Source organism: Mustela erminea, chromosome 7 (genome assembly GCF_009829155.1).
Source record: "Mustela erminea isolate mMusErm1 chromosome 7, mMusErm1.Pri, whole genome shotgun sequence".
NCBI lineage: Eukaryota > Metazoa > Chordata > Mammalia > Carnivora > Mustelidae > Mustela > Mustela erminea.
This window is the reverse complement of record NC_045620.1, coordinates 42,945,814-42,967,290: the sequence shown is the minus strand read 5'-3', so window position 1 is coordinate 42,967,290 and position 21,477 is coordinate 42,945,814. Positions and strand designations below refer to the sequence as shown.

Genomic DNA, 21,477 nt, shown 5'->3' with positions numbered 1-21,477 from the left:
GGTGGTGGCAACATGGGGAACTCATGCCTTGTCTAAATTGTTGCCATGTGGGAAGGGGAAGGGTATTGCCAATTTTCTGATTTTTCAAGGAAAAAACTCAATGCAGTGGTTTTTATATTTAGGGACTATATATATGTTTGTATACACAGTTCATATGTATATGAGTTACATTCAGTACATGTACATATGGATGATGTAATTTGGCAGTGACAGCATAAATAAAAAATTTACAAACACTGCAAGACACACAAAGTCCAAGTCACCCATTTGTGACCTCTGCCATTAGGACTGACTTAACCAGGTACTTTAAATGATTCTTTGTGAAGCATAAGAAATGACCATAATGTCGAAAGATGCAATCATGGTAATAATTTGGATTTTGTTCCAAAATCTTAACTATTTTTTAAAAGAATTTTTCCATACCTCAAATTTTGTTCTGTAAAGAATTCTACCTTTTAACTTCCATGGTCCTTTGGCTCTCATTTAAGCCTTATTCCATGATTTTTTTTTTCCTGATCATATTCCCTCAAAAAAATTCTTTTTATTTCCCAACATTTTTTGGCTATTATGATCCCTAAGTATTGCCTCAAACAACTTCCAGTGACTCCATACTTGATGTTGCAGAACCTGACGTTTGCTGCAAAGACGTGAATCTCTAAAGGAGATTCAAAGCCATCATTTTAACTTGAAAAGTTTTGGTTTCTAAATGTGATCAAAGAAAAAAAGACTCATCATTTAATAGCAGTTATCTTTGGGGAATGGGAATTTTGGATATGGTGTGGTGGGAGTCTCCTTTTTATTTACCTGGGTATTTGCGTTTATTATAGCAAACATGTATTACTTTTATAATTAAAAAAATTAAGAATTAAAACAATTCATTTGACGTGTTAGTGAAAAGCAAATTCAATAAATCAATTGAATAATAATTTTCTTTCTTTTTTTTTTTTTAAAGATTTTATTTATTTATTTGACAGAGAGAGAGATCACAAATAGGCAGAGAGACAGACAGAGAGAGAGACGAGGAGAAGCAGGCTCCCTGCCGAGCAGAGAGCCCCATGCGGGACTCGATCCCAGGCCCCTGGGATCATGACCTGAGCCGAAGGTAGAGGCTCAACCCACTGAGCCACCCAGGCGCCCCGAATAATAATTTTCTTAAGGAGGTTGTTTAGCAATAATTTGATCAAGCCTATAACCAAAATATGATTCTATTTGGATTATTTGGAATTGTCATTGCTTTACTTACTCTCAGTCTTGTTTTCTGAAGTCCCTTGTCAAAAAATTACAAACTGGAGCACCTGGGTGGCTCAATGGGTTAAAGCCTCTGCCTTCAGCTCGGGTCGTGATCCCAGGGTCCTGGGGTCAAGCCCCGCATCAGGCTCTCTGCTCAGCGGGGAGCCTGCTTCCTCCTCTCTCTCTTCCTGCCTCTCTGCCTACTTGTGGTCTCTGTCAAATAAATAAATAAAATCTTTAAAAAAAAGAGAAGCCATAAAAAAAATTACAAACTTATACAAATAAGTTAATAATATTATGTTGTCCTTCTCTTCCACAGAAAGGCAACAAATCTATACAACTGAGAAATAAGTAATTGTGATATTCATTCCTATAATTAATCTAGATCTAGTTGTGTTATCCAGTAGGGTAGCCAATACCCACAGGGAGCTAAAAGATTAAAAATTCAGTTCTTCATTCACACTTGAAATTCATACATTTCAAGTTTTTAACGGCCATAGGTGACTAGTGGCTGCTTTGTTGAATAGTAGATATGGAATACTGTCATCCTTACAAAAAGTTTGTGGGGCAGCAGTAGTTTAGGACATGTATTTTTATTCTTCCTACCCATCATGTAATAATAATGGTTCAAAGTAAAAGTCACTCAACTTGAAACTGTTGGACTCATTTACTCAGTTGATCGCCATAAAAATCATGGCTGCATAAAATTTACTCTTCACCAAATTAAGCTCAGAGTTGTTTTATAGAAAAATCCCACATAAACTATCCATTTAAACCACTGAATCATGGTCTCTCATGATTGATTCCCAATGGATCATTATTAAGCAGAGTTGAGGGGCCCTAATAGACTCCAGGGAATATCTATACTTAGGTGACCAAAATATCTTATACTAAATGGAAATCAACTGTAAGGATTAGGACTTCACTCAATTTGATTTTCTCGTGTCAGGAGTCAATAGCTCCATAATTTGTTTTAGTCACAGTTTACTTCTGATGGGTAAATATCCACTTAATCATGTATTAAAGGCACAGTATTTTTGTCTCTTTTCTCCTTCAGCTACTATTTAGAATGAAAAACATGCTGTGGGAAAAGCATTTATGTTGCAGTCTCTGATTATAAGCTTTAAAATCTTTGGCTGTCAAGACACAATGCAAAGTCTGTATTTAATACATGAACTGCTTCCTTCTCTCCACCTGTACCTCTCCCCCAGGTTCAGTTTTCTCATGAAATAAGACTACTACTTTCATGACAGGCCAGGTCCCAAGGACAGATAATGTTACTATTCCAGCACTCTCTGTGGGTGTTGTAGTTTCAGGCTCCCAGATTCTTCTCTATCTTCTATATATCCAATACCAGAAATGATGTTTGTTTCAAAGTCCTAGTGTTATTGATTATATTTCTATAGAGCTGGCCACAGTCTCCACCTTAGTTGGTTACTGAGCTGAATTTTATTTTATTGATCCCATATACCTCAAAATAATCCTTCTGATGTTTACCACTTGGAGTATATCCAAACTGGTGTTTGAACTCAGGCCTCAGTAGTAGCTGGCTTTGAGTTCTTTCCTTTGGTCCCATGCTTTTGGCCTGGACACAGAAATCATTAAGTAGAGCTACAAAGTGAAAATACAATAGCTGAGATCCTAAAAAGCTAACTTCTGTGCAATAATACACCAAATAACACAGGCTTGAAAGTACTATTAGAACTGAGAAAAATTATAATGGCTTTCTGCTTGGGTTAGACCAATTACACCATGACTTTTAAGACTGTAAAGAAAAAAAATCTAAAATAAGACAAGAAAAGTGGAGTGGTACCCCGCTCACAATAAAGTGTGAATGGAGGGCAATGCATTATAGGGCAATTCTAGCAAATAAGGCAGCTGAGCCACAGAGTGAAATTTGGAAGACTCTGACAAAGAAGGATCAGTGAAAACATTCTCTTTAGGACTAGAATAATCATATTTATGCACTGAAAACATCTCTGGCAACAGTCATTTGCATTTGAGGTAAGAACAAAGGCATAACACTCAAAGAATATTTCTGATGTAAAAAGGAATGAATAGTGTGTGGAAAGGGATGTTCCACACTCTCCCCCACTCATGCCTCTAAGTGCTATTCCTGCCTCACCGCGTTTGATTCCTTCCCAATGAAACCACTGAGAAAAGAGAAAACAAATGGCAATAGTGAACCAGATAAAATTTTCCAATGAAGACCTTAATAAATAACTTTAAAATGGACATTTTTAAACTTTAGTCATTATTGTAGTATATGGCAAATATGGATTTGTTGGCTTCTTTTTCCATGAACCATCAAAAGTCTTGAAAGCTTCAGAAGGTGGTCTTCTGGAAGTTCAAAGTATTATATTTATTGAAGAACGAATTTCACTACTAACCTTACCTGTTTCATATTCTGTAGGCTACTCTACCAATATAAATTTAGTCTTCATAGATTAAAAAAATACTTTTGCATAGCAGCATATCTGTCCATTATTGTGAAGTATGCTTTCAAGGGAATTTGATGTTCCATCGTGAGTTAAATTATCTGCTCCCAAAGTAACTTCATTTGCAAAATGTCAGTAAAGTTCCTATTCTCTGTTAAAATTCGAGCCACTCTGTCATATATATACAGTTAGATGGTGAAATCTCACCACCTTCATGGCAGTCATCAAAAACCTTTAAAAAAGATAAAAGTTTACAATCAAATGAGAGTTTTAAAATTATTACATTATAAGTCTTAAATGTCACCTCTAACTAAAATTTCTGTTAAAAGTATCCAAGATCCAACCATTTTTTTAAAGCAATATTAAAAATAAAATTTTCAGGGCACCTGCATGGCTCAGTTGGCTAAGTGTCTGCCTTTGGCTCAGGTCATGATCCCAGGGTCCTGGGATCAAGCTCCATGTCAGGTTCCCTGCTCAGCAGGGAGTCTGCTTCTCCCTCTCTCCACTGCTTGTTCTCTCTCTTTCCCTCTCTCAAATAAAAAAAACAAAATCTTTTAAAAAATGCATTTCAAAATAAAAGTTTCAAAGAGACTAGGGCTGTGTTTAAGAACATGCTGTAATAGGACCTGCTGTGTGATTATAAAGTTAGTGAATACGAGGCCTTTCACTGGAGCACTAAGATGATCTGCTCATCTGCCCACTGGGCCAAAGGCTATCAGCAGGTAACTGGAAAGCAGATCTATATATATGTTTCACTAACCAAATGTTTCATGTTAGCTATATTCGTTTTTGTGAAGAATTTCCAATATGCTCGCTGTTTTTTCTGGGACTTAAAACCAGCATACAAAGAACTTAGGTATATAGACAAGGGGTGGTTTAATGAAATAAAACTGACACCAGCAGCCCCAGAATATAAATGCCCTGAGGGCAGAAGGAGTGCCTGCAGCACGCAGCCAGCATGCACATACCATATGGGACCAAATGAATGGAGAGTAGTGGGGGGGTGCTGCAGGGGAAAGAACATGTCTGGGTTCCCATCCTGGGTGTTACTTCAAAGCTGTAGCTCCTATACCTTCGTTATCTTCATGTTTATGCAGAAATAATACCACTAGCTCCAAGGGACAGAACTAGGATTAAATGAGACCATGAAAATCTTCAAGAATATGCCTGGACTGTGGTGGGTTCTCAGCAAATCTCGTTTTCCTCCCTACTTTGGTTAAATGATCAGCCCTCGTTATAAATTGTCCATTTCAGGGCCAAGGGCAGAAAACACAAATTTCGGGGGTGCCTGGGCGGCTCAGTGGGTTAAAGCCTCTGCCTTCGGCTCGAGTCATGATCCCAGGGTCCTGGGATAGAGCCCCGCATTGGGCTCTCTGCTCTGCGGGGAGCTTGCTTCCTCCTCTCTCTCTGCCTGCTTGTGATCTCTGTCAAATATATAAATAAAATCCTTAAAAAAGCAAAACAAAACAAAACAAAACACAAATTTCTCCAACTTGGTTATTCTAAAAAAAGAATGTAAAGCAATGACTTGTTCATCAAGGGCCAGTCATCAAGGTTACATGGAGGTTTGGGCTGCTGTTGGTCAACCCTGAGAAAGCTGGGTGTGCTTGCTGCTAAGTTAGGTGGGATCTGCACCTGCTGGCAGTCAGGTATGGCGTGAAGCCGCTTTAACTCACCGGGCAGAGTCCACACGGTGCCCGGACCAAACCCGTGGGTGGGATGATTGGATTGACTGCTCTGTACAGTTTCATGTGTCCGTCTACACTGCCAACTGTGCCTTCTTTTGCAGCAATGATAGTCATCTCCACTTTCCCATCATAAATGAGTGTATTTAAGATCGTTTCAATGTCCTCCATGGACAACTCTACCTGAAAAGGAAATGCATTAGGAAGAACACAAAAAGCACAAGACATCCTTTTGGAGAGTCTTTAAACAGTAAAAGGTCCACAATGCCTTGGTGAAATGGGGAAGCATTATGCTGGCGAGTCATTAAAAGCACGGGTTGAATAGCCGAGGTTAGCACAAACCACTGAAATGCTAGGGACAGAACTCCTAACTCATTTCGAATTTGACACACTCTTATTTTTCCACCCTCTTCAGTAAAATTTAGAAGTCTTCTTTTTTTTTTTTTTTTTTTTTTTTTTTAAGATTTTATTTATTTATTTGTCAGAGAGAGCAAGCGAGAGAGCGAGCACAGGCAGACAGAGTGGAAGGCAGAGTCAGAGGAAGAAGCAGGCTCCCTGCGGAGCAAGGAGCCCGATGTGGGACTCGATCCCAGGACGCTGGGATCATGACCTGAGCCGAAGGCAGCTGCTTAACCAACTGAGCCACCCAGGCGTCCCTAGAAGTCTTCTAAAGTTACAGTTTTGGGCCAAGAATATGATGGGAGATTTACAAAATGGTTGAACAGAAAGTTACTTTAGACATCAAACAGTCCAAATTCCTTCTTTTTTATAAATGAGAGATCTGGGGTCCGGAAAATGAAAATGACTTGTCCAAATGGTCACTTCAGTTTCTTCTCCAATTATGAAAAGCACCCGGCACTGTGTCTTTACGTACAGGTGTTCAAAAGCATATGCTGACAACACCACTCTCGTCTTACAAGGGGAACACGATACCAATTAAATGACAACTGATGGGATGGCTGATGTTTGGTTTCTACATTGAAAGGTCCCTGAGAAAGTCAAGACCTTGTCAATAGACTGTTGCATTTTGGTAGTACAATGCATTGCCAGGCCTCTACTCTGCTGCTTGTATTGCAAGCTGAGTACATACAGAGCCCACAGTGCCTCATGGCATGATAGTCATCTTAGTCTAAATGGCGTAGGACAGTCCTTTCTCAAAGTGGGTTCTGCAGAATGTTCACCCTGAAAAAAGGGTCTGGGTCAAATATGTTTAGAATACCTTGTAAACTATATCCCTATGATGAAGAGTAAGATGAGGGGGGCGCCTGGGTGACTCAGTGGGTTAAAGCCTCTGTCTTCGGCTCAGATCATGATCGCAGGGTCCTGGGATTGAGCCCTGCATCGGGCTCTCTGCTCAGCGGGAGGCCTGCTTCTTCCTCCTCTCTCTCTGCCTGCCTCTCTGCCTACTTGTGATCTCTCTCTGTCAAATAAATAAAATCTTAAAGAAAAAAAAAAAAGTAAGATGAGGGATGCCTGGGTGGCTCAGTTGGTTAAGCTGCTGCCTTTGGCTCAGGTCATGATCCTGGGGTCCTGAGATTGAGTCCTGAATTGGGCTCCTTGCTCAGCGGGGAGCCTGCTTCTCTCTCTTCCTCTGCCTGTCACTCTGCCTGCTTGTGTGTTCTCTTTCTCTTTCTCTGACAAATAAATAAATAAATAAAATCTTAAAAAAAGAAAAAATTTAAACATAAGATGAAAAAAACTGTGCTCTCACCTTACTGATCCCCAGTTCACAGATGTACTTCCACACTTCATGTGATGAGGCAAATGAACTATTTCTTTGTATCATTGGATTCTGTTTGCTTTCTCGTGCTGTTTCTGCCTACAAGGGTAGAACCATAAATCCCAGCAAGAACACTAGTATTTTATGAATACAGTTACTTAGTGTGATATCAACAGCAGAATATATTAAGAAAAAAATTACCAATTTGAATATTTTCAAGTCCTGTAAAATATGATATACAAGATTGTTCATTCATTCTTTATGAAGCAACTTTAAAAAAAAGACCTGCAGTGACGTTTCCTGAATTACGGCTCACCTTGGTTTGTAGGAATTTAAAACACTGTTGGTTAAGCACCTCTACAAATTCTGATTCAAAATCCTGATCACTGTACCAGGCTCCACCAGTCACAGACCGGTCCGGTTGCAGATTATAGAGCATGTATACTTTCTTTTTTGAGGCCTAGGGAAAAAGTGTACAGCAGATGTGGTTATAAGATAACCAAGTCTTCCAGGTGTACCTGATTAAGCATCTGACTCTTGGTCTCAGCTCAAGTCATGATCTCAGGGTCATGAGATCGAGCCCCTGGCTTATGCCCACGCACTCTTTATAAATCAAACAATCAATCTTGGTAGGGGGAGGAGATAATCAAGTCTTCCAAAACTGAGATTAAAAAACACCCTTGGGGTGCCTAGTGGCTCAGTTGGTTAAGCGCCTGCTTTCGGATCAGGTTTTGATACTGGGGTGCTGGGATCAAGCCCTGCATCAGGATCCCTGCTCCATGGGGAGCCTGCCTTTCCTCCTCCTTCTGCTGCTCCCCCGGTCAAATAAATAAGTAAGACCTTTAAAAAATAAAATAAAATAATTTTAAAAACCCTCAACACTTTTTTTTTTTTTTTTTGGAGCCAGGGGTGAGAGAGGGAGAGAGACTTAAGCTTCTACACCGAGCACAGAACTGACCCCGAGATCATGAACTGAGCTAAGATCAAGAATTGAATGCTTACCTGACTGACCACCCAGGCACCCTTCAGAATTTTATATTTTAAGCAGTTTCAGATTTATACAATTATTGTAAAGATGGTACATTTACCTTGTGCTCAGTTTCCCCCTTAACATCTTACATTAGTAGGGTGCATTTATTACAATTAATGAACAAATATTGATGCATTATTATTAACTGAAGTCCATACTTTTTTGAGGTTTCCTTAGTTTTTGCCTAATATCCTTTTTCTGGCCCAAGAACGTATTCAGGATACGACATTACATTTACTTGTCATGTTTCCTTGGCAGATTCCCAGACTTTCCTTGCTTTTGATAACTTGCCAGTTCTAAGAATTACTGGCCAGGTGTTCTATAGGACATCTGTTGACTGGGATTTTTTTTTTTTAAGATTTTATTTATCTATTTGTTAGAGAGAGAGCACCCGAGCACAGGCAGACAGAGTGGTAGGCAGAAGCAGAGGGAGAAGCAGGCTCCCTGCCGAGCAAGGAGCCCGATATGGGACTCGATCCCAGAATGCTGGGATCATGACCTGAGCCAAAGGCAGCTGCTCAACCAACTGAGCCACCCAGGCGTTCCTGTTGACTGGGATTTGTCTGATGTTTTCCTCACGACAAGATCAGGAGAAGGACCGTGGAGGAAAAGTGCCCTTCTCATCACAACCTGTCAAGGGCACTCAAACTTCAAGTTATGACTGATCACCACCAATAGGACTTCTCAGTGTTGAGGTTAACCTCGATCATGTGGCTTGTTTCTCCACTGTAAACTGATTTTTTTTCACCTAGCCTTTCCATGTGTGGAAGGAAATCACTATGCACAGCTCACACTTAAGGAGTGGGAGTTACTTTCTACTTCCTTGAGAGTGGAATGTCCACTTTAGATTACTTGGACTTCTTCTGCACAGAAGGCTTGTCTATTCTGCATCTACTGATGGGAGATCTGTTATTTATTTACTTATTTGAGAGGGGGAGAGACAGCAAGTACAAGTGGCGGGGAGGGAGTGGGATAGTCAGACTCTGCACTGAGCCTGGAGTCCATTGTGGGGCTTAACCTCACAACCTTCAGATATCGACCCGAGCCAAAATCAAGAGTCGGACGCTTAACTGGCTGAGCCACCCAGGCGTCCTGATCTGTCACTTATTTATTTAAACATTTATATCTGTATGGACTCATAAATATTTTTTTATACTTTGGGTTATAGTCTAATATTACTTTAGTTTGAAATCCTGAGAACATGATGTAAATGAAATGAGAATGTAAATGAAAGAAGCCCGACACAAAAGACAACACAGTGTATGGTTCTGTTTATTAAAAATAAAGATGGAGACTGGGTGGCTCAGTGGGTTAAGCCTCTGAGCCTTCAGCTCAGGTCATGGTCTCAGGGTCCTGGGATCGAGCTCCACATTGGGCTCTCTGCTCAGCAAAGAGCCTGCTTCCCCCTCTATCTCTGCCTGCCTCTGCATACTCGTGATCTCTGTGTCAAATAAATAAATAAAATCTTTAAAAATAAATAAATAAAGATGGAGAAGAAAGACTGGTAAAGTGAAGCTGGGCGATCGGTACGTGGGGACTTACATTATTTTCTCTACTTTTGTATATATTTTAAATCATCCATTAAAAAGGCTGAAGGGAGGGCGCCTGGGTGGCTCGGTGGGTTAAGCCACTGCCTTTGGCTCAGGTCATGATCTCCGGGTCCTGGGATCGAGTCCCGCATCAGGCTCCTTGCTCAGCGGGGAGCTTGCTTCCCTTCCTCACTCTCTGCCAGCCTCTCTGTCTACTTGTGATCTCTGTCTGTCAAATAAATAAATAAAATCTTTAAAAAAAAAAAAAGGCTGAAGGGAGGTAATGTTCTAAATTAGGGACTGGGGAGCGCCTGGGTGGCACAGTCGGTTAAGCATCTGGCTACTGATTTTGGCTCAGGTCATGATCTCAGGGTTGTGAGATCGAGCCCCGTGTCAGGCTCCATGCTCAGCTCCAAGGCTGCTGGAGATTCTCTCTCTCCTTACCCTATTCCCCTCCCTGTGATTGTGCACACGCACTCTCTCTAATAATAAATAAAATCTTTACAGTAAATAAATAAGGGAGTAAGTTAAAAATAAAATCTCGGATGAACATCAAATTCTTTTTTTTAATTATTTTTAAGAGTTTTTATTTATTTACTTGACAGAGAGATCACAAGTAGGCAGAGAGGCAGGCAGAGAAAGAGAGGAGGAAGCAGGCTCCCCACTAAGCAGAGAGGCTGATGTGGAGCTCTATCCCAGGACCCTGGGATCATGACCTGAGCTGAAGGCAGAGGCTTTAACCCACTGAGCCACCCAGGCGCCCCTAACATCAAATTCTTATTTGCTGAAATCCTCATTCAATTAAACTTAAGAGGAATCTCAGCTTTTCTGCTGGTGGGTCAGTGAGGTCAGCAGCTGGTGTCCCTGTGGAGTAGAAACCCCTGCAAGAGATCATGGGAGGGGAGCGCGGTGGTGTGGGATAGGAGGAGAAACGCCATGTCCTGGAACAGACCCTCTACCAGGACAGAGATCTTCCTCTGACTTGTTCACTAACGTAGCCCAAGCACGCACAACAGTGCCTGGCACAGAGCAAACATATAATAGGTATTTGTTGAGTGAGTGATCTAATAGCTAAATTGAAGTAAATTATCTCACATGCTGAAAATCCAGGAAAAATGTTTATGATTCCAAAAATTCCTTACTGAAGAGTATAGTAGTTTTAGCTTTTCGAGTTGGTGAGACATAAAGAATTAATTAGGTGGTGATAAATCTAAGCAACATCTCCAAACCAATCCAGTATGAGCTAAATTTTTAAAAATCTTTTTGACTGGTAGTTTTAAATCATAGCATAGCTTGAAGAACAGTAAGATCTTGAAACATATTCAGAGCAAAACATATACAATGCACAATTCAGGGAAGAAAAGAGAAAACTACTCACTGCCACAGACTTAACAGCTTTGATAAGCTTTTTACTTTCCAAATTCTTTAGAATTTTGTTGATTTCTGTTAATGGCAAGTTACTTTTGTACCGGATATCTCTGCTCCATATTCCTGTAAGAAAGTAAAGTAAAATGAGTTCAACACCACAGAATTTGTGTTTATAGTCCTATTGCTTACGTCACAGGACAAAACTAGCAAAATATGTATATATGTATACATTCCTAGGGTATAGCTATTGGAAAAACAGAGGTAAGTATCTCAGATAACAACAAAAGTATGCAAAACGATAAGTTATGTGCTCTATCTTCTAACCAGAAAGTTCTTGGGACTCCTAGTGACACCTTTTTAAAAACGTGTGAAAAAGATACTTTTCAATGGAAGAAAAATCTTAAATGTTACTGCATTAACATACATTGTCTCTTCCATCCCCTTCCACACCACAACTTTAGTTTTCTATTATTTTTACTTTAGATTGTATTTAGATTATAACTTAAGTTTGAGCCAACGTCAGATGCCACTGTCAATGGAGAGCAAAAAAACTCATGCATCTGTGTGCATGTATACCCATTATTTATATCCTATATTTAGGAGATGAAAAAATGGAAGACTGCAGTTCTTATAGCCACTGAAAGCCCTGTACAAGAAGCTAGGATTTCTGTTTCAAAGAAGGGTTGTATGTGGAATTTTTTTATTAAATATATTACCTATCTTCTTTCCAGCACAAAGGCATAATGAGATAGGAAGAATTAAAGTATTTTTTTTTAAAAGATTATTTATTTATTTATTTATTTGACAGAGAGAGAGATCACAAGTAGGCAGAGAGGCAAGCAGAGAGAGAGGAAGGGAAGCAGGCTCCCTGCTGAGCAGAGAGCCCGATGCGGGACTCGATCCCAGGACCCTGAGATCATGACCTGAGCCAAAGGCAGCGGCTTAACCCACTGAGCCACCCAGGCGCCCAAGACAGGAAGAATTAAAACAAAACAAAACTATAGAGAAGGGGGCGGTGCCTGGGTAGCTTAGTCTGTTAAGTGTCTGCCTTTGGCTCAGGCTGTGGTCCTGGGGTTCTGGGATCCAGCCCCACAAGCAGTGGGGAGTCTGCTTCTCCCTCTCCCCAGTCTCCCCGCTTGTTCTCTCTCCCTCATTCAAGTAAATAAAGACTTTAAAAAAAGAGAGAAAATGGCTTTTGTCATGTCTATTTTTAAAATATTAAATTCCTAATAATATAAGAATGATATGATTTCAAATTATATCATTGCTGATACATTGTTGAAACTAGTATCAGGGACTCAAATGATCCTAATTGTAGTAATAGCTATTAGGTATAGTTCTGTAAGAAGGATAGAGAAAACAGAACAGTTGCTGAGGGATCTCTATCAAGACACTGCCACAGTGCACTGGACATCCCTCTGGTTTTGCAAAAACCAGAGAAAGAGATGGTATTATCCACAATTTACAGGTAAGATGAAGATGAAGAAATGAAGGCCTCCAAAGTTTAGAAGTGAGAATTGAAAAACAAACCAAAACAAAACCCTTAAGTTTTAACTGGTTTATTTTCTACTGACAGTACATTCCCATGGTTCAGAATTTATAACTTTCTTTCCATCCTGGCCCACAGTCACCTAGCTCCTGCCTCCCTACTAATAGGAATGGCATCACACCTGCGTGTCCTTCAAACATGAATGTTACATATTTCTTTTTTTTTTTTAAAGATTTTATTTATTTATTTGACAGACAGAGATCACAAGTAGGCAGAGAGAGAGGCAGGCAGAGAGAGAGAGGAGGAAGCAAGCTCCCTGCTGAGCAGAGAGTCCGACACGGGCCTCGATCCCAGGACTCCGGGATCACGACCTGAGCCGAAGGCAGAAGCTTTAACCCACTGAGCCACCCAGGAGCCCCGCATGTTACATATTTCTATTTCCTCTTCTTTTAACATACATGGCAGCATTCTCTATATGTCGATCTGCACCCTGGCAAGCCAGAGCTTGGTCCCTATTTCTGGTCCTAAAGACAATGTTTTTTTCTGTTTCTTCCTTCACATGCTTACCTTTATTTCCTGCATCTTCTATGATTTGATATACTAGTTTTTCTTGGTTATCTGATCCTTTCATTTTACTGCAGGGGAATAAAGTAGAATTAAAAAGGCAAAGAGATACAGGATAATCTAATAATCTACATGACTATTTTAATGAATTAGCAGACAAGGTCATCACATTGACTTATTTACCAAAATAAGGGCTTACCTTAAAAAGAATGAGACAGGGCTGTATGTACCAGAATGAAAAGATGTCCAAGATATAGTAAGTGAAAAAAACAAGTTGCAAAACAGTATGGATAGCATGATCCCATTTTTGTTTAAAAAAAAAAAAGAAAAGAAAAGAAAAAAAAGAAAAGAGATTATATATATAGTATATAAATATATAATCATTTCTATATATTTATATATATTCCTAGAAAAAAGGACATATACCAAATTATTAAGAGCAGTTATTTCTGAGAAATGGAACTCATGATAAGAGGCAGGGATGGTATGCAGGACAAGTTTTCATTATGCAATTCTATATTGACATTTCTCCCCCAAATACATATTTACATTTGTAATAATAGACATTTCTTAAAATAAAAAAATTGAGGCTTACCCAGCATTCTGAGAATCCTTTATTCTATACAGTAGTCCCGTATTGCTCCTTAAGAGATCCAACTGACCCTAAAGTTTGGTGTTTTTTTTTTTTAATAGAAAATAACAATGAATTATTCTGGAGATATTTCAAATCAATCATAAATGTTAATGTATTCTTTAAAATTATACACAAACCAAAATATCCTATCCAGCACAGTTATTTGTTAGTTCCTCACTTGAGACTTAAGTTTTTGCCTACATATCACATTTAATATATTTTTGAAAACTTAGCTCTTTAGTTCATCACTTTCCAAAATATAAATACCTAACAGTTTCCTATATGCTATATTCTGGCTTGGTTATATGACCAATGCATAATGAATTCTGAAAAGCAGCTTTAGAATAATAAATAAAAATCCATACTCAAATTCAAATAAATTCACTAAGTATAAACATAAAAACGAAAATATAATTTATATAAACAAAAAGTCCAAATAAAGACTAACATGCATAAATATTCTATAATATGATGACTGAATAAAATCTGCAATGTTAACAGTGACATGTACTGATTTGTGTGATTTCTACTGTATTATATGACAGGCAGAAAGGTCAAGTAATGAATAAAAGATGCAATGGTTTCAGTTTTATTTGAAAAACCAAGGAGTGCCTGGGTGGCTCAGTTGTTAAGCTTTTGCCTTCGGCTCAGGTCATGATCCCAGGATCTTGGGTTTGAGCTCTGCATCGCATGCTGCTTGCTCCCTCTCCCTCTCCCACTCCCCCTACTTGTGTTCCCTCTCTTACTGTGTCCCTCTCTCAAATAAATAAAATCTTTGAAAAACAAAAACAAATCAAAAGGAAAGCAAAGCCTGTCTGATGTGCTTTTGAAATTACTTGGGTCTTTGGGCCTGAGCTCAGAAGCACTCAGGTGGTTGTACCACTGGGCTTCTGGCAGTGTGGGGAATCCATGACTGAGAGGCCCCATTCCTGTGAGTTAAGACTGGGACGGCACATGACTTGCAAACAGGTTTATATATGGATGAACAGTAATAACTTCCTCCCTGGACCCCACTAAGCAAAACTGAACCACAAAGTTCCATCTGAAGGTAGTTTATTATTTATTTATAAAAATATTTTATTTATTTATTTGACAGAGATCACAAGTAGGCAGAGAGGCAGAGAGAAAGGAGGAAGCAGGCTCCCCATGGAGCAGAGAGCCCAATGTGGGGCTTTATCCCAGGACCCTTGGATCATGACCTGAGCCGAAGGCAAAGGCTTTAACCCACTAAGCCACCCAGGCGACCCTATTATTTATTTTTTTTAAAGATTTTGTTTATTTGACAGAGCAAGCACAAGGAGGCAGAGTTGCAGGGAGAGGAAGAAGCAGACTCCCTGCTGAGCAGAGAGCCCAATGTGAGGCTCAATCTCAGGACCCTGGGATCATGATCTGAGCCAAAAGCATACAATTAAGTGACTGAGCCACCCAGTGCCCTTGGAGGTTAATTCAGCCTATGAATGTTTGCTGAATGCCCGTACTATAATATATATTTGGGGAGACCAACATGAATTCTAAAAGAGAATCACACAGCTGATTTCAACTATCTGGTCAGCATTAACATAAAGGTAAGTAAAGGGTGGGAGGGGCACTCAGAGGTAGCAGCTTTGGCCCAAACTGGGGAGTTCAGGAAGACTTTCTGGGAAACAGGAAGCAGAGCTGAGTCTTGAAGGATAATGAGGAGTTGGGCTGTGAAGAAAGGGGACCTGAGGCATGAGGTGGCAGGGAACCAAAAACAATCTGTTCCTCTGAAACCTAACTTTTGAGGCAGAGTGGCGGCAGATGGGGCAGGTGAGGAAGGTAGTGGCTTAGTCTGGTAAAACCAGGAGTTTGGACTTGAATCTCTAGTGTTGAGAGGATTCTGCGACTTGGCCAGATCTGTGTTTGAGACGATCAGGCAGGCTTCTCTAAGGCAGATGAAGCCAGAAGAGCCGGTTAGAATACAGCATAATAGTCCAGGAAAAAGCCAAGACCTGAACACATGCAGGAGTAGTAGGAATGGAAATGAGGGGGCAAATCTGAGAGCTCTTTAAGAGCTACAATCAGCAACACTTTGTGATTCACTAATACTTATTCCCTTAAAATTCATCATAGTTCCACCATTGTTTATATCCTCTAGACAACAGGACTGGCAGTAGATGGGGCTGCAGAGGTGGAGAAAGAGAGGGGGAGGTGTAGATGATTTTCAGACAGAAAGCAAAAGGCTGAAAGAGTAGTCGCGGGACAAAAGCAGTTTCCATTGGCACTACCTCCAGCATCCCTTCCACTATCCCTCCTGGAGCCAAGTCCTTCACCGAGGTGAACTGATTAGAAATCACCAACAGTGCTAACATAGAGGTCAGCAATCTGGCCCACTGCTTGTTTTTATAAGTAAAGTTCTACTGGAATGCAGCATGCTCATTGGTTTATGTATGCATGGGTCCATGGCTACTTTCGTGCAGAGTTGAATACTTGTGACAGAAACCACATGGCCTGCAAAGCCTAAATACATACTATCTGGGACTTTACAGAAAGTCAAGTTCTCCAGCCATTGAGCTAGAGGGTTGAAGGGAGTAGTTTAACAGAAATTTCACGGGTCCTCAAATTTCTATGAGGTCTTAGTGTGGAAATCTTTTTTTTTTTTTTACAGAGATCACAAGTAGGCAGAGAGGCAGGCAGAAAGAGAGGAGGAAACAGGCTCCCTGCTGAGCAGAGAGCCTGATGCGGGACTTGATACCAGGATTCTGGGATCATGACCTGAGCCCAAGGCAGAGGCTTTAACCCACTGAGCCACCCAGGTGCCCCAGTGTGGAAATCTTTTAACCAATTTCTACTACGACCAAATTGAAATGCTTTCACAATAGGAGAACTTTGATGTAGGGGAAATGGAAGGACAAATAGGTAGACTTTGAGGATGGGGTCCCACAAGGTGGGGGAGAATGACATTAAGGCCCCAGGACAAGAGAAGAGGTAAAAGCAGGTAGAAGGGCTTCATTGAAAGACCACATTGTAGTGTTACTTGACTTATTCCTGCCTCCTGAAATGTTCAGAGTGAAACTGTGGAGAATGAAACCCTAATGAACTGGCTCGGTGATAGTTGGCAGAGGACACATTTCATAGGGAATGGCCCAACACTGGCAGCAGGAAGCAAACAGAAGGTGAGAGCAGACTAGTCCTGTGTGCCCTGTGTACATGATGACAATTAGGTTAACAAATACAATGGTTAAAACAAAATACATTTATTTCATTCATTTTTAATATATTTATTTATTTCAGAAAGAGAGAGAGAGCGATCACTTGGGGGAGCGGGGAAGAGGGAGAGGGACAGAGAAAATCTCAGGAAGACTCTTCACTGAGCACACAGCCTACATGGATCTTGATCCCACAACCCAGAGATCATGACCTGAGGGAAATCCAACAGTTTGATATTTAACTGACTGCACCACACAGGTGCCCCTCATTCATCTTGTAAAATGATGTGTAATTATTCCTTCTTTCCTCAGTTCAGGCAGTCTGAGCTGTTTTTTGGCCTGGAATCTTAAGACACTTTCGAATGGTTTCACAACTACACACATGGAAATAATGACAATCACAGCACATAAATGATTATATGAACTAGTTGAATTTGCCTTACCATGGACAGGAGTCTATTGATGGCCACGGCCCGCTGCTGGGCTTCTATATGAGGCATTTCATTCTGAATTACTTGGTCTGTGATTCCATGGGGAAACTGGTGACATAATTCTATAATCCTAGGAACAAAGGAAATAATATTATTCATGTTTTTACCTGTTTCAAGGGGGTGGGAATACAAGCAGAACAGTTTGAAATTGTGTCTTTACTCATTTTTGGCAGATAATCTTTTTTGTTTGTTTGGTTGGTTTTTTAGTGTGGTGGTGGGGGTAAAGAGGGAAGGGTAGAGGGAGAGGGAGAGAATCATGCTTGGCTCCATCTCACAACCCTGAGATCATGATCTGAGCTGAAATCAAGAGTTGGATGCTTAACCTACTGAGATACCCAGTAAAGTGCCCCACGCTAAAATCAGGTAATCTGGGTTTCTACGATGGTTCTGAATCAAAGTATGTTAGAAAGTGAGCAAGATAAAGTACATATTTACATTATACTATTATTTAAGGAGGAGTGTTTCTTTTCCTCACTAATACAAACTTAAAATTAGAACAAAAGTCAAATGAAAACACAGAAAAAAATTAAAGCTGAAGCTTCAATGTTCTCAGATGGAACAAGTACGACAAAATTAACATTCAGTGTGTTGGGCAGCCATAAGTCTGCAAGGAGGAGTCAAATCAGACACCTCTGGTAGGAAGGCAAAATTTGTTAGGACAAGTCACATAACTGGGGCTTGCTTTTGGAATTATCTCTACCAAACAAAAATAAGTCCAAATATCCACCATGTCATAGGATCATCATATGTGTTTTCATAAGTTTGAGAAAGTTAAGGTCTTTTAAAAGTATGATAACCTAAAAATAGCAGTGCACGAAGAGCGAATTTAAAATTAGGAGAGGCTTTAGGTGACCTAAAAATCTTGACTTAAGTACTGCACGGAACCACTTGGCTTAATGTTTCTTCAAAAGCACAAACTGCACCTTAACTTCACCCAAATGTTCTGTCGTGGGAGTTCCCTTAGCGACAAGAGCGATCCTGGATCAAAATATGTAGCTACAAGCACTACGGAAAAAACGCCGTGTCCTCTCTGGGCATAGATCACCTTAATGCAGGAGGGAAGCACATCATCACAACTTTCCAAACAGTACCCAGACAAGGGGAGATAAAGAAAATTACAAAGTGTCAAACTCGCTCGGAACTTCTTAAGAAGTCTGCATTCCAGGCATAGGAGAGGGGCTCCAAATCCCCAGTCCCCTTCCTGCGCGTGCCGGTATCTACCGAGGGTCCCGGGATTAGGGGTCCGGCTGCCCAAACGACCGGTCGCCAGCGGAGAGGCTCCAGAGCCGGGAAGCGAGACACACTCACAGGTTTTACCTGTTTTCTATTTCGACCGGATCCGCGTCGGGCGGCTGCACCTTCACTTTCACCTCAGCCATGACTCCCCAGTTCTCGGCCCCTCGGTGGGAGAAGCTCGGGGTCGCCACACAGCCAGTCGGGGAACCGAAGAACCGGGCAATAAGGGGAAAACCGTGCCGGGCTTGGGCAAGGGGCCTTTTTTGTCGTGTCGCAGCCGGTCCTTACTTGTTCTGTCGGCTTGAGGTGGCCAAGGCGCGCCTGACCCGCCTCGCCTGCCCGCGCCGCTGCATCTTGTTTTTCTGAATGTTAATACCTGTCAGACGAACGAGCCTGGTTCCCTCACTGTGAGTTAGGACGCCATCTCCGAGCACTTTCCAATGTCAGTGAAGGCATATTCTCAGAGGCCTGCAGTGAAGGCTTAGGAAAGGCGCTCGAAGCAGGTACCAGCCTCTGGGCCTAGCGGCAGGGGCGGAGCTGGTTGCTAGGAAGTCCGTGTCCGCCAATCACCTGCTCGGCTCTCGTGGGCGGACCCCGATTCCCAGCGTCTGTGGAAACCCAGGAGGCGGCCTTGGAGAGGGCAAGAGGAGGTGAGAGGTGGGCTTCCTGACTGGGGACCGTGGCGGTATCTCGGGGCCCCATTCCAGGTCCCGGTGGCTAGAGGAGGAGGGGGGAGGCGGAGAAAGGGCTCCCTCACTCCAGCTGAAAGGAAGCGGGCGCCCTTATTTGCCCCTGATGGACAGGGACAGGGACCGGAAGGGGTTCCGGATCCGGGAGGCGAGGGGGCGGTATTGATAGAAAGAGTTGAGGGGTTAAGGATGCCATTGATTTCAGACTGCCATGTGGACCTAGCATGTCGGTCTACGTCTTGATCCTCCTCGCCTGGGCCCACTGGCCGCCCTAGCCTCCCAAAGGTAGCTCCTAATTGCAGCGGGTATGACTCCCCAATTTTTTTGGATTAATTTTTCAGCTATTTTAATTTTTTTATATATGTAAAGAGTTTATTTATTTATTTGACAGACAGAGATCACAAGTAGTCAGAGAGGCGGGCAGAGAGAGGGTGAAGTGGGCTCCCTGCTGCAGAGAGCCCAATATGGGGCTCGATTCCAGGACCTTGAGATCATGACCTGAGCCGAAGGCAGAAGCTTAACCCGTTCAGCTACCCAACAGCCCCTCGGCTATTTTAATTTTAACTGCCTCTTACTTAAATGGAAAAATGAGGAATAGCACCTCCTTCTTCCCTCCCTCCCCCTTCCCGGAGTCCAGCCATCCTTCTGTAGAGGCTATTATTCTAGAATCAGTATCTGCAATTTAAATTCTTAGCTTCTGATCTGGAACTATCCAACCAGGCATTAAAGTCCCTTCTTAAATTTAGTTATCCGATTTTAGGGAATGTAGTCTGGGACAAAATTCAAACCAGAAGTTCTTCAGAGCAACATTATTTTTTAAAGATTTTATTTATTTATTTGACTGAGAGAGAGAGAGAGAGACAGAAAGAAGGGGAATACAAGAAGGGGGAGTGGGAGAGTGAGAAGCAGGCCTTCTGCTGAGCAGGGAGACTGAGGCAGGGCTCTATCCCAGGATCTGGGATCATGATTTGAGCCCAAGGCAGATGCTTAATGACTGAGCCAACCAGGCACCCCCAGAGCAGCATTTAGAATTGAACAGACCAAAACGAAAAAGAAACTAGTAATAGTCTAAATGCCCAACCACAAAATGATAAATAAGATTATATAAGTATGTGGAAAATTGTAAATAAAAGAGTGAGGGTGCAAGAAGTACACTATAAAAATAGGATGAACATATAGATTATAACTGAGTGAAAATTATGAATCCATAACCACTGAAATTTGAAAAAGCCACACAAAAATGTAAATGGTTGTTGTATTAAGGTGAGGGTTGTTCCCTCCCCATATCCTTTATGCATTAAGAATTATACTCCATCCCACCGAAAAAGATCAGTAAGGCCTCCCTACTTGTACTTGATTATTTATAAATACAAGAGATGGAGTGGCAGTCTTTTTGTTTGTTGCTCACTGTTTATATCTGTGCCGACTTTCTTTCAGCTGAAGCCTGGTACTCTGCCATCCTTCTAAAATTTCTTTGCAGCTTTCTAATGCAAGAACCACCTCGCAACAACAGCAGGGCCTTGGACCTAGAGCTTTCCCAAGGGAGTTGGCTCTAAATGAACATTTCATGCCACATACAGAGTTACTTCTGTTCCTCTTGGGTGATGACTTACCCTGAAGTCAAGAGAGGTGGCATGTTGACAAAAGGCAAGAAAGGGTGATAATGATTACGGGGAAGCTCAGATCAGATCAGTAGTGATGGTCTCTGTTCTGATAGATAGTAGTCTCCCCTTATCTGCAGTTTTGCTTTCCATGGTTACTCTTACCTGCAGTCAACTGGGGCCTAGAAGCAGATGATCCTCTTTCTGATGGCAGAAGGTCAGTGGTAGCCTAATGTCACATCACAGTGTCTAAGTCATTCACCTCACTTCATCTCATCACGGAAGCATTTTGTCATCTCACATCATCACAAGAAGGGTGAGTATAGTACAATATTTTGAGAGAGACCGCATTCACAAAAATTTAATTACAGAATGCTATTTTAATTGTTCTGTTTTATTATTGTTGTTAATCTCTTACTGTGCCTAATTTATGAATTAAACTTTACCATAGGTGTATATGTATAGGAAAAAACAGTATATATAGGGTTTGGTAATATCTGTCGTTTCAAGCCTCCATTGGGGGTCTTGAACATTTCCCCTGTGGAAATGGGGGAGGGGACTGTTGTATTCATCTAATTTGTTCATTTAAAATAATTTTATTTCCCC

General features: G+C 41.2%; 2 protein-coding genes across 14 annotated transcripts in view; one reads left to right on the top strand and one right to left on the bottom strand.

Moving 5' to 3' along the window:
- Positions 1–2,197: 2,197 nt before the first annotated feature.
- On the bottom strand, positions 2,198–18,976 carry POLR3F (RNA polymerase III subunit F). 4 transcript variants are annotated; one of them, XM_032351508.1, is made up of 10 exons: positions 18,663–18,976; positions 17,298–17,415; positions 13,649–13,716; positions 13,253–13,273; positions 13,057–13,124; positions 11,011–11,123; positions 7,390–7,533; positions 7,065–7,172; positions 5,345–5,536; positions 2,198–3,900 (listed from the first exon to the last, which is right to left on the bottom strand). In XM_032351508.1, exons 1-10 carry the CDS (start codon positions 18,722–18,724, stop codon positions 3,823–3,825), a joined length of 972 nt encoding a protein of 323 aa, XP_032207399.1. In that variant the 5' UTR covers positions 18,725–18,976; the 3' UTR covers positions 2,198–3,822. The 4 variants fall into 4 exon arrangements, with proteins under 4 accessions (XP_032207399.1, XP_032207402.1, XP_032207401.1 ...); XM_032351511.1 differs by lacking the exon at positions 5,345–5,536; XM_032351510.1 differs by lacking the exon at positions 7,390–7,533.
- Positions 18,977–19,147: 171 nt separating this feature from the next.
- DZANK1 (double zinc ribbon and ankyrin repeat domains 1) overlaps positions 19,148–21,477 on the top strand; it is a 61,791-nt gene continuing 59,461 nt past the window's right edge. For 2 of the 10 annotated variants that reach the window (XM_032351506.1, XM_032351496.1), the window contains exons 1-2: positions 19,198–19,575; positions 20,708–21,187. The gene's annotated coding sequence lies outside the window, so the exon portion shown is untranslated. Of the gene's footprint in view, positions 19,576–20,707; positions 21,188–21,477 lie in introns of all 10 variants that reach the window. The other 8 variants (XM_032351503.1, XM_032351498.1, XM_032351504.1 and 5 more) reach the window with 8 other exon arrangements.

What these genes read in the sequence shown, in the direction of transcription:
- POLR3F (XM_032351508.1), bottom strand. Translation starts at nt 18,724, where the DNA reads ATGGCTGAGGTGAAAGTGAAGGTGCAGCCGCCCGACGCGGATCCGGTC. An exon ending in CCGGTCGAAATAGAAAACAG is followed by an intron (nt 17,416 to 18,662) that starts GTAAAACCTGTG and finishes CTTTGTTCCTAG; the next exon opens with GATTATAGAATTATGTCACC. An exon ending in CACCGTGTGGACTCTGCCCG is followed by an intron (nt 3,901 to 5,344) that starts GTGAGTTAAAGC and finishes TCTTTTTTAAAG; the next exon opens with GTTTTTGATGACTGCCATGA.